This window comes from Podarcis melisellensis (assembly GCF_964234715.1).
Source record: "Podarcis melisellensis genome assembly, chromosome: 18".
In the NCBI taxonomy this organism is placed as follows: Eukaryota; Metazoa; Chordata; class Lepidosauria; order Squamata; family Lacertidae; genus Podarcis; species Podarcis melisellensis.
In genome coordinates this window covers 3,277,125-3,289,127 of record NC_138536.1, presented here as the reverse complement: position 1 = coordinate 3,289,127, position 12,003 = coordinate 3,277,125, and the positions used below count along the sequence as shown (strand labels likewise).

The window sequence follows — 12,003 nt, the reverse complement described above, 5'->3', positions numbered from 1 at the left end:
TTTGTGACTCCTTGCTTCTCAACCATCGGATCCCTGACCTCGTGACTCCTTGCTTCTCAACCCTCGGACCCCTGACTTCGTGACTCCTTGCTTCTTGATCCTCGGACCCTTGACTTTGTGACTCCCTGCTTCTTCACTCTCGGACCCTTGACTTCGTGACTCCCTGCTTCCCGACCCTTGGACCCTTGACTTTGTGACTCCTTGCTTCTCGACCCTCGGACCCTTGACTTCGTGACTCCTTGCTTCTTGATCCTCAGACACCTGACTTCGTGACTCCTTGCTTTTCAACCCTCAGACCCCTGACTTTGTGACTCCCATTCCTGCTCCCACCCCGCCATCTTGCCCCTGGTCCCGATGTCCTCAGCCGGGACTTCGATCGCCTGTAGACCGGACCATGACACCGATTTCCTGAGCATCTGGGGAGGCCTGTCTAAACCCAAAAATGTTCGTAGCAGGCACTGAAAAGAGCGCCGCAAAGGCTGGGTGTCAAGTGGCAGGGAGTTCCAAAGTTGGACTACCGCTACACAAAAGATTCGAGTCCTTAGAAATGTGGAGCAGGCATTTTGTGGTGGCAGCAGCAGTTTCGCAGACTTTTCAAAGGTTGGTTGGGCAAATAAAGGGTAAGGCCGATCCCAAATGGGGGGGGGTCTCCATTCTAGCATCCTCACCGTGTCTGGCCAGTTGCCCCCAAGGAAAGCATCCCCCCCCAGCAGGATCTGAGTGCAAGAGAAACACAGGGCACCCCTGTGGCGCTAGGGTGCCCATTTCTGCCACCTCTCGCCTGCAGAGCCGACAGCCCCTCACCCTCTTTCAAACATCCTCCTCTCTCCTTGGGAGACCTCTGGGCAGCCACAACTGCCTCCTTTGCTCTCTGAGCTGCCCCAAAGAGAGGCACCTCTTCACACTGCCCCATAGGGGCCTGGCAAGCACCCCCGCCCAGCCCCAGAGGCACCATTTACCCACGGAGCTTGCAGCCAGGGCTGCTTCAAGAAACAACCTCGCAAGCCTTGCGGAGGCAGAGACGCCAGAGGGCAACAGAGGAGGGAGCGAAGGAAAGAGGGACAGAGGCCAGTGTTGACCATCCTTCTGGGCACCCCAGGGTGGGTTAAAAGCCACTGGTCTATGCTGACTGCCGGCCCTTTTCCAGAGTTTTCAGGGAAGGGACATTTCCAGGCACACCTGGTGATGCTTTTGGCACAGCTGGGCGGGTATGACCCCTTCATGGATCCCTGCCTTGCCGTGGCGAAGGGGCTTGGATAACTCAGAGAACCTATGAACTATGCCGTTCAGGGCACCCAAGATGAACAGGTCATAGTGGAGAGTTTTGACCAAATGGGATCCACCTGGAGGAGGAACCGGCAAGCCACTCCAGTATCCCTGCCAAGGAGGAGGAACCGGCAAGCCACTCCAGTATCCCTGCCAAGAAAACTCCATGGACAAAGACAACAGGCATACAAAAGTTATGACGCTGGAAGATGAGCCCCTCAGGTCGGAAGGCGTCCAACATGCTACTGAGGAAAAGCGGAGGACAAGGACAAGTAGATTCAGAGCTGATGAAGCGGCTGGGCCAAAGCCGAAAGGACGCTCAGTTGCAGATATGCCTGGAAGCGAAAGGAAAGTCCAATGCTGTAAAGAAAAATATTGCATAGGAACCTGGAATGTAAGAACCATGAACCTGGGTAAGTTGGAGGTGGTCAAAAATGAGATGGCAAGAATAAATATTGACATCCTGGGCATCAGTGAACTAAAATGGACGGGAATGGGTGAATTCAGTTCGGATGATCAATCCATTCTGAAGGAAATCAGCCCTGAGTGCTCACTGGAAGGACAGATCCTGAAGCTGAGGCTCCAAGACTTTGGCCACCTCAGGAGAAGAGAAGACTCCCTGGAAAAGACCCTGATGTTGGGAAAGATGGAGGGCACAAGGAGAAGGGGACAACGGAGGACGAGATGGTGGGACAGTGTTCTCGAAGCTACCGGCATGAGTTTGACCAGACTGCGGGAGGCAGTGGAAGACAGGAGGGCCTGGCGTGCTCTGGTCCAGGGGGTCACGAAGAGGCAGACACGACTAAACGACTAAACAACAACAAAACAAAGGACAGGTATGATTTGGAAAATAAAAATAAAATTTGCAGAGTGCCTTGCAGCCACCTTCTCCTCCGCCTCCTCCTCCTCCTTCTGCAATATTCTCTCAGCTACATTTCCCCCCCTAGCAACCCAGTGGACTGACTCTGCACCGCCCCCTAGCGCTCGCTGGAGAGCGCTGCCGCCTCCGTCCTTGCCAGAGCGAGTCAGCCAAGCCCATCTGCATCCACCAGAGAGGGAGGGGAGAACCAGCCAAAGGGTGGCAGAGAATGCAGAGACCTACATGGGCTTGCTCTGGGTCCTGTCATTACTCCATTCAACCTTCTTTGGTGATGAGGTAAGTCCCCTTCATCTTTTTCCTTTCGCTGCCTTTCTTCTTAAAGAGATGCACCTGCCTTTTCCAATATGCTTTCTCTCCTGCTCTCAAACGATAGCCGTCGACGGCAAACAAAAAAGCTTCAATCTGTTTGTGTTTGTGTGTTGTTTTTTCTAATGCAACCGCTGGCCCTCTCAGCTTACGGGTTTATAAAGCCAGGTACCAGCCCTTGGGGGGAACCGGGAGCTGCAAATGCAGGGTGCAAGCTGTGGAGGGTGGCAGGGACGGGTTTTAATTTTGCAAGGTCCAGATTGCGGTTTTGAGCCTGGGTTTGTTCACGCTGTGGCGGTGTCCCCCGGAGTCACAATCTCATTTCGGTTGTGCTACACTGACGTGTGTGTTTTAAACGATGGCCAGTGGTTGTTGCAACCTCCTTTGGTGGTAAATCGTTTGGCTGGCTGGCTATCTGTCTTGCTGTCTGTTTATCCATCCATCTCGCTGTCGTGATTACAGACACACAAACACCCCCCCTCCTTGCAAAAAGGACGGGGACCTGTTTTCTGCATTTTTGTTGCCTAGTGATGACAACTCCAGACAAAGGTGTGTTGGCAGGCATTTGGGGATGTGAGAGGCAGTGTGTGTGTGTCTCTCTGTGTGTAGATTTGATGCTGGTCCAAAATGGAGCGCCATTTCCCCCCCCCCCGCCCCTTTCCAAAAGGCTTGGCCGGTTGGCTGATGTCCATAGGGAAGGCAAAGGGAGAGAGGCCGAAAAAGAACGTCTCCGAGTTTAGCCAAATGACACCAACGCCCTGGAAGAAAGAAAAAAACAACCGAGTGTTCGGAATGGGTTTGCTGGATCCGTCCCAAAAAACCAGCCCATCTAATAGAGCGTTCTGTGTCCAAAAGTGGTTGGACACATGCCCTCTGGAAAAACCGATGTAGTCAACAAAGAAGGAACGCCCCTGGTTTGCATCCCTGGCGTTTTTGCGGTAGACTGCCCTCGCCCAGGAGGCTCCATTTCGCTGTTGAAATGACTTTGCATGTTGTAAGGCTCAGAGCCGGGGATGTTTGATGCACAATAACAAAACAATGTGTGCTCTTTTGATTGCATCAATTGCCTTATACGGAGTCGGTACCCCCGTGGTTCCACCTATCTCAATGCTGTCCGCACGGACTGGCAGCAGCTGTCCGGGGGTTACAGGCAAGGGGGATCGTCTGCATGCCATGGACCTTGCCTTAAAAATAAAGCAAGATTCTAGTCCTCATCGCTTTGAACTACAAGGCCGAAATGAACAGAATGCTGCCTTAGACCGTGACTCCATTTAGCTCAATATTCCCCACACTGACTGGCAACAGCTCTCTAAGGTTTCAGGCGGGGTGTGTGTGTGTGCCAATTGTGGAACCTGCCATGGATGCTCTGCCACTTAGCTAAAGCCTCTTTACATTTACATTTAGTAGATATAAAGAAACAATCCTTAAACCATCCTATATGATGTTTTTATATGTGCTGGAAGTTGCCAAGATTGGCTAGGGAAACCCCAGCCATGTGGGTGGGGTATAAATAAAATTAGTATTAGTATTAACCACCACCCCTGTCAGGTCCAGTATTATTATCATCCATATATTTTGGTGGGAAGAGAGAGACAAAGACCTGCCACAACCCATCCATTGTGAGTTCCAGACAGAGACAAGATTCGAACTCAGCACTTACCGACTCTTAGGTCAATCTCTTGAGTCCTCGGTTCGGAACGACGATCTGTTTCCATCCCCAAAGCAAACTGGTTTGTCTCCCGTTCCTTTCCACCACCCCAACATATTTTTTGCTCTATAAGACTCCCTTTTCCCCTCCTAAAAAGTAAGGGGGAATGTGTGTGCATCTTATGGAGCGAATGCAGGCTGCGCAGCTATCCCAGAAGCCAGAACAGCAAGAGGGATTTCTGCTTTCACTGCGCAGCGATCCCTCTTGCTGTTCTGGCTTCTGGGATTCAGAATATTTTTTTCTTGTTTTCCTTCCTCCAAAAACTAGGTGTGTCTTGTGGTCTGGTGCGTCTTATAGAGCGGAAAATACGGTAGATCCTACAGCAATCTCACTGGTTTCTAAGCTGATCGCAGGCCAGGAGGTTGCCAGTTTAGTCTTTGTCCCAAGGTTAGAGTTACCTGCAGGGGCACTGGGCCAGATTTGTGCTCACGTGAACTTCGAGGGGTTAGGAAAGGGGTGGGATTTATTTGTTATTTTAGGGTGGGGTTGAAAGAGAAGCTGGTGTTTGCTTTTTCCAGAAACTTTGGAAAGGACTTGTTGTTGTTGTTCTTGTTTAGTCGTTTAGTCATGTCCACCTCTTTGTGACCCCCTGGACCAGAGCATGCCAGGCACTCCTGTCTTCCACTGCCTCCCGCAGTTTGGTCAAACTCATGCTGGTAGCTTCGAGAACACTGTCCCACCATCTCGTCCTCCGTCGTCCCCTTCTCCTTGTGCCCTCCATCTTTCCCAGCATCAGGGTCTTTCCCAGGGAGTCTTCTCTTCTCCTGAGGTGGCCAAAGTCTTGGAGCCTCAACTTCAGGATCTGTCCTTCCAGTGAGCACTCAGGGCTGATTTCCTTCAGAATGGAGAGGTTTGATCTTCTTGCAGTCCATGGGACTCTCAAGAGTCTCCTCCAGCACCAGAATTCAAAAGCATCCATTCAGCGGCGATTAGCCTTCTGGGTTTTTGTTTTTTAAATTATAAAAAGTGTGTGTGTCTCTCAGCGGGGAAGGGATTAATGTACGCACCTCAAGTGCTAAAGGAGGGCGGCCGCTGCCTCTCTGCATGAGTCCCTGCTGCACTCTGGTCGGCCTCTGTGTACAGAGGTGGCTCTCTGCGCAAGTCCCTCTGTCCTAACCACATACAAGGGACTCTTGCACTGCAAATCCATCTCTCCTCCTCACCAGCCTCTCGGCTGCCTCTCTGTATGAGTCCCTGGTTCCTTCCCATCCGTCTCCACTGGGGATAGAGTGCTCTGTTGAATCTTGGGTTAAGTAATTAATTAATTCATTCATTCCAGAGGTCCGTTCTTAACCTGAAGCTGTTCTTAACCTGAAGCACCACTTTAGCTAATGGGGCCTCCTGCTGCTACCGCGACGCCAGAGCACGATTTCTGTTCTCAGCTCTTAACCCGAGGTACTATTTCTGGGTTAGCGGAGTCTGTAACCTGAAGCATCTGTAACCCGAGGTACCACTGTACTGTGTTATCCTGGAGAGGCGGACACAGAAGAATCTCCACCTCAAGAGAAGAGGCGGCCTGTCGCATATCTGGATGAGCGATTGAGGGCTTTGGGTATCTCGCCTTCCAGACCTGCTCCCTATATCTGAGATCCGCCCGAAGCAACATAGGGGATGGGCTACTCAGAAGGAGGTCAGCTCTCTGAAAGCAAACCCTTTTTTGACTTTACACTTGCATTCCAAATCCTTTGATGTTTAGGATGCAGAAAATGTCTCCGTACTGCAACTCTGGAGCACTGCTGCCAGTCCGTGCAGAGCTAGGTAGGGAATAAGGCAGTCTGTTATGATGTTAGCCGCCCTGAGCCCGGCTCCAGCTGGGGAGGGCGGGGTACAAATAAAAATTCATTATTATTAATTATTATTATTATTATTATTATTCAGAACCCTTCCTGAATCTGCTGTCTTCAATCAGAGCAATTGTTCAGAAAGGTTTCTCGCAGGCTATTTAACAAAGGCCAGTCCTTTCCATGTATGGAAGTGAGAGCTGGACCATCAAGAAGGCTGATCGCCAAAGAATGGATGCTTTTGAATTCTGGTGCTGGAGGAGACGAGATGGTGGGACAATGTTCTCGAAGCCACAAACATGAGTTTGACCAAACTGCGGGAAGACAGGGGTGCCTGGCGTGCTCTGGTCCAGGGGGGTCACGAAGAGGCGGACACAACTAAATAACAACAGCCGGGACCCCCTTTACCTTCCCCCTTCCTTCCCAGAATTGTTTCTTTAATAGGTTTTTTTTGGGGGGGGTCTGTTTTACTTCTCCCACCAACCTTTCCATGACCTTCTCTCCGTCCCCATCCTCTAGCAGGCTGTCTGCCTCCTGCCTTCCTCCTCTGGAGGGGAGCTCTAGGCAAAGCTGGGTACCAGTAAGGCCTGGTTGCCATGGTGACCCCATCCTCTGTGTGTGTGATGGGGGGGGGAGCATCCTCCCATCTCCTGCATCAACGTGTTTGCATGTCTTGTCTGGGTGAGATGATATATTGATTTCTCTGCTGCTATCCAGCAATTGCATTGACCTTGCCTCCCAGTTGTCAAACTGGGATATGTTTCCTCTTAGCAGGACATGAGAGGGAGGAGGGGGCCGCTTCTGGGGGCTTGGAATTCCCCCCTCTCCCCCCATGGGGCCGCTTTGTTTGCCAGAGTTGGGTTTCCTCTTTCTCGCCTCCCCTCCTTTAATCTCCTCCTGCGCCCTGGATCTTGACTGAAATTTCAATTAGCAGGAACTGGTAACAACAGCCTGTTTGTTTAACCCCCCTGGGGGGTTTGCAGGGTGTGAGTGTAGGGGTGTGTGGGGGAGAGATTAGCCCCTCTCTCCTTCCCCTGGAACATATCCAGGCCCTAAAAGATTCAGCCACTAAAGCGTGTGTTTTTTTCCATTTTCAGGCCCTTTCCCTTTCCAATTCTTGCTCAGTTTTCTTCCTCCTCTCCCTTCTTTTTTCCTTCCCCTCTCATTTAAATTCCCTCTCCCTTTTTTGCATTTTAATTCCCTTCCTCCTTTCCCACAAGATCCCCTCTAGATTTTTGGTTTCTGTGGAAGCCGCCCAGAGTGGCTGGGTAAACCCAGCCAGATGGGCGGGGTACAAACAATAAATTATTATTATTATTATTATTATTATTATTATTATTATTATTATTATTATTATTATTTTATTTATTATATAGATGCATGCTTCTTATTTTTCTTTTAAAAGTTATTTCCTCTCCTGTTAAAACAAAAACAAAAACAGGACAGCTTCCAACAATCCAAAACCAACAATAATAATAATAATAATAATACGATATAGCAGCTGAATAAATCCAGAATAGATCCAGATTTAATTCCTTTAGCATATTTTTTCTCTCTCCTTCTTGCTCCCCCTCTCTCTTTCCTTTCATCTTAATGATTCCTGCTCTTCGTTTCTTTGTATTTCACTAACTTAGTTCTTTCGTTTTGATGTTCTTCCTTTTTCTTTGGGGCTCCCATGTCCAACTTTCGCAGAATCATGGAATGAGGGACCCCCAAAGGCCATCCAGCCTAACGCCCTTCAGTACAGCAATCACTGCTAAAGACTCCGTGAGAATTGGCCGTCCAAATTCTGTTTGGAATCTTCCAGTAAAGGACACTCTGTTCCTTTCTGAGTCCCGTCTACTGCTCAATGGCCCTTTGCCTCAGAAAGTTCTTTCCTAATGTTTCGTTGGAAACTCCTTTTTTTTGTCACTTGAAGCCATTGGATCTGGTCCCTCCCTCTGGACTCAGAGTAGATCCCTTGAAATGAAAGACTATGACTAACCGTAACAGCACTAGCTAGGTTTAGCCTTGGTGGATCTTCCTTCCTCCCCCCTCTCTCTCCCTTCCTTCCTTCCTTCCTTCCTTCCTTCCTTCCTCCCCCCCTCTCTCCTTCCTTCCTTCCTTCCTTCCTTCCTTCCTTCCTTCCTCCCTCCCTCCCTCCCTCCCTCCCTCCCTCCCTCCCTCCCTCCCCCCTCTCCTTCCTTCCTTCCTTCCTTCCTTCCTTCCTTCCTTCCTTCCTTCCTTCCTTCCTTCCTTCCTCTCTCCTTCCTTCCTTCCTTCCTTCCTTCCTTCCTTCCTTCCTTCCTTCCTTCCTTCCTTCCTTCCTTCCTTCCTCTCTCTCTCTCTCTCTCTCTCTCTCTCTCTCTCTCTCTCTCTCTCTCTTCTCTTTCTCTTTCCCTCTGTCCCTCCGTCCGTCCGTCCGTCCCTCCCTCCCTCTCTCTCTCTCTTTCTCTCTGGGGGTGTATATGTGTGCTTCAGTTTTCTGCATATTTCCAAGAAATATTGAGCCAGTATAGAAATTAAACATTCCATCAATATATGTTTATTTTGTGGGGGCTTTAAATAACCCCCCACATCCCTAAATATTTGATTATGTTGATCGACGTTAAGGCATTGCTTAACAAACTATTGCTTTAACACCGAGAAATGCAATGTTTCCATTTAACTTTTTTTTTTAAGCAATAAAAAAAAAATCCCACAATCCTGGGAATTGTAGTTCCCCCGCTCACGAGCTACAATTCCCGGCACCCTTACCAAATGACAGATCCCAGGGTCCTTTAATGAGGAAAGCAATAATCTAGAAGCAAATTACGGTTTTCTAAAAGCAAACCAATCGATAGTGTCTAACGTCAGTCCGAGATCCATTTAAATTAATGGGCAGGCTTAGGTCAATTTCGATAGGTCTACTCTGAGTCGGATAACCTTTTTTCTTTGTGTGCTGTTTGAATGCCCTTCTGTTTAATATACGCTTCCTCCCCTCCTGTTCTATAATTTCATTTTAACGCTCGTGATTTTCTTCTTTTAACTCTCCCAGTGTTTTTCTCTTTCATCTAATATGACACGTTAGATATGCGACGCTCGCTTGGCCCGGGGGTGACAGATGGGATCTCCTTCCAGGCTGTTAATCTCTCCAGAACATCTGGGTTGATAACTAAGACCCCTGAGATTGTAGCTTAATATGTTCACTCGATCTCCTCCCCAGCCACAAATTTAATTCCAAATTCTGTATTTTGGCAGGGAGACGTAAGGCACAAATGCCCCTATCAATTTATTTATTTAATGGTTGGGGGAGGAGAAGGGGGGTGGCAAGCGAGATGTCTCTCTTGATCCTTTTGAATCTCAAAACCTGGATGCTTTTGCAGTACGCTTTCAAGAACAATTCAAAGTGTTGGTGCTGACCTTGAAAGCCCTAAATGGCTTTGGCCCAGTATACCTGAAAGAGCGTCTCCAACCCGGACACCGGGGTCCATCTCCTGAGGGTCTTCTGGCAGTTCCCTCTGTGTGAGAAGTGAGGTTGCAGGGAACCAGGCAGAGGGCCTTCTCGGTGGTGGCACCCGCCCTGTGGTACGCCCTCCCATCAGATGTCAAGGAGATAAACAACTATCTGACTTTTAGAAGACATCCCAAGGCAGCCCTGTTTAGGAAAGTCTTTAATGTTTGAAGTTTTATTCTGTTTTTAATGTTTAGTTGGGAGCTGCCCGGAGTGGCTGGGGAAACCCAGCCAGATGGGTGGGGTAAAAATAATTAATTATTATTATTATTAGGGGATGACCTCTCCACAATTCCTTTTTTTAGGCTGAGAACAATGAGGACTGGAATCTTGCCTGCACTTGGAGAGAAGGGCCACGGCCCCTCTACCCCCTTAACCCTGATTTTATTTTACTCTTATGTAGGATTTGCCAAATGAAAGCTTTTAATGCTTGATGTTTTGTTGTGTTTTTAATATCTTGTTGGGAGCTGCCCAGAGTGGCTGGAGAAACCCAACCATATGGGAAGGGTATAAATCATCATCATATTACAATGGTAATAATAATAATAATAATAATAATAATAATAATAATAATAATAATAATTAATAATTAATGACAACAACGACAATAGCACAATGCCACTCCAACCCAAATCCTCTAATTCTTCGCCAGAGTTTTGGCATGCAAGAATCAGCCTTGTACGCAGAAGTCAGACCTTTTGATTCTTCTGGGTCAGAGACGGGACGATCCCATCACTCGGTCCCTTTTTGAGTCGATTCATCCTGGGATCTTGTGCATGCAAGGCAGCTAACCAGCCCCTGAGCTTACAGCTCTTGTCAAGTACTGTTGTTGTTTAGTCGTTTAATCGTGTCCGCCTCTTTGTGACCCCCTGGACCAGAGCACGCCAGGCCCTCCTGTCTTCCACTGCCTCCCGCAGTTTGGTCAGACTCATGCTGGTCTCTTCGAGAACACTGTCCCACCATCTCGTCCTCTGAAGGAGGATGTACATTTCCAAAATAGAAGATAAAAAACAAATAAAATAAAAGCCTGTATATAGAAAGGAGCAAACCGGTGATATTTTAGGGAGCAGGCAAGCATTAAAGGAGCCTACACAACACAAAACGCCATTGCTGGGTGTAGGTTTTATTTTATTTGTGTTTTTATCTTTATGGGAGAACTGGGCCAAAGCGAACCAAATGAATTCTGACAGGGACAAATGTCGATTTATGAACTTAGGGAGACAGAACCAGCTGCCCGAAAAACGGGGGACAGCTGTCCCACTAGCAGAAATGTACATCCAGGGGTTTTTTCCCTTTAATTTTTTGGGGGGTCCTAAGCTATAGCTTGTTTTGTAGTTGTTGTTTAGTCGTTTAGTTGTGTCCGACTCTTTGTGACCCCCTGGACCAGAGCACGCCAGGCAATCCTGTCTTCCACTGCTGGCGGTCAACAAAAGAGGTTCAAAGACTCTCTCAAGGCAAATCTTTTAAAAAATGTAGTATAAACACCAACAACTGGGAAACACTGGCCTGCGAGTGCTCCAGTTGGAGAACAGCCTTTACCAAAGGCGTCTTAGGCTTTGAAGACACTCGAACTCAGGACGCAAGGGAGAAATGTGCTAAGAGGAAGACATGCTTGGCAAATCCACACCGTGATCAACTCCTACCCGGAAACCTATGTCCCCATTGTGGAAGGATGTGTGGATCCAGAATTGGCTTCCACAGCCACTTACAGACTCACTGTTAAAACCGTGTTCATGGAAGACAATCTTACTCGGTTACGAGGGATCGCCAAAGAAGAAGAAAAGTAAAATTTCCTTCTTTTTAGTGTGTGTGCGAGGTTCCAACCCTCTAAAAGAAAAATGTAGAAAACCGAGATAGTCATTGGAGGTCAAGTCTATTTTAAGACTGACTATTCATTATGTATTAATGTCATAAACGCTCCTGGGGAAAGGTTTTGGCTCAAGGCAGCTGTCAACCAACCATTCACACCTCCTCCGAGTGCCAGGGAAACTCTAGATCCCAGAGATCTCTCTCAGATCACCCACCCTCCCCACTTCAGTTATTTTAAGCTGTAGGCAAATTAAAGTCACCAACCCCTTTGCGAAGACCACACGTAGTCTCCTACTGGATTGGATTCAGAGTAGACCCAGGTCTTTCAATGGGCCTACATTGGACAGGGACCCACCGATTGCAACAGCTGTGTTGGCAGCCTATAAATATATAGTTAAAAAGCAACAACAGAGGGTTTACCTGGGTCCATAAAAACAGGGCAGGGAGAATTTCCATTTGGGCGACTTTTCGCAAGTCTTTCAAAATCTGCAGAGTTCAAGGGGGATGAGCTAGAATTCTTTCAGCACCCTGGACAGAGCTCCCTATAAATTTAAAGTGGTCTTGCCCACTTTGAACAGCCAAGGCTACCCCCTCAATTCATCATGGGAACTGTAGTTTGGTCTGAGTGCTGAGAGCATTTGGGAGATCCCTGTTCCCAAAGTTCCCTGGGAAGATGGGATGGATTTTTAAACCACTGGTCCCATCACCTCCTGGCAAATAGAAGGGGAAGAAATGGAGGCAGTGGGAGATTTTACTTTCTTGGGCTCCATGATCATGGCAG

The 12,003-nt window shown here is 48.3% G+C and overlaps 2 protein-coding genes across 2 annotated transcripts in view; one reads left to right on the top strand and one right to left on the bottom strand.

Moving 5' to 3' along the window:
• Window positions 1-12,003, bottom strand: part of GAMT (guanidinoacetate N-methyltransferase) — a 230,483-nt gene that overhangs the window by 88,843 nt on the left and 129,637 nt on the right. The window lies entirely within an intron of this gene.
• The window catches only part of APC2 (APC regulator of WNT signaling pathway 2), a 56,193-nt gene continuing 46,409 nt past the window's right edge, over window positions 2,220-12,003 (top strand). The window contains exon 1 of the mRNA XM_081895333.1: window positions 2,220-2,422. Within this exon, the coding sequence (XP_081751459.1) occupies window positions 2,369-2,422 (54 nt within the window). The 5' untranslated portion in view covers window positions 2,220-2,368. The remainder of the gene's footprint in view (window positions 2,423-12,003) is intronic.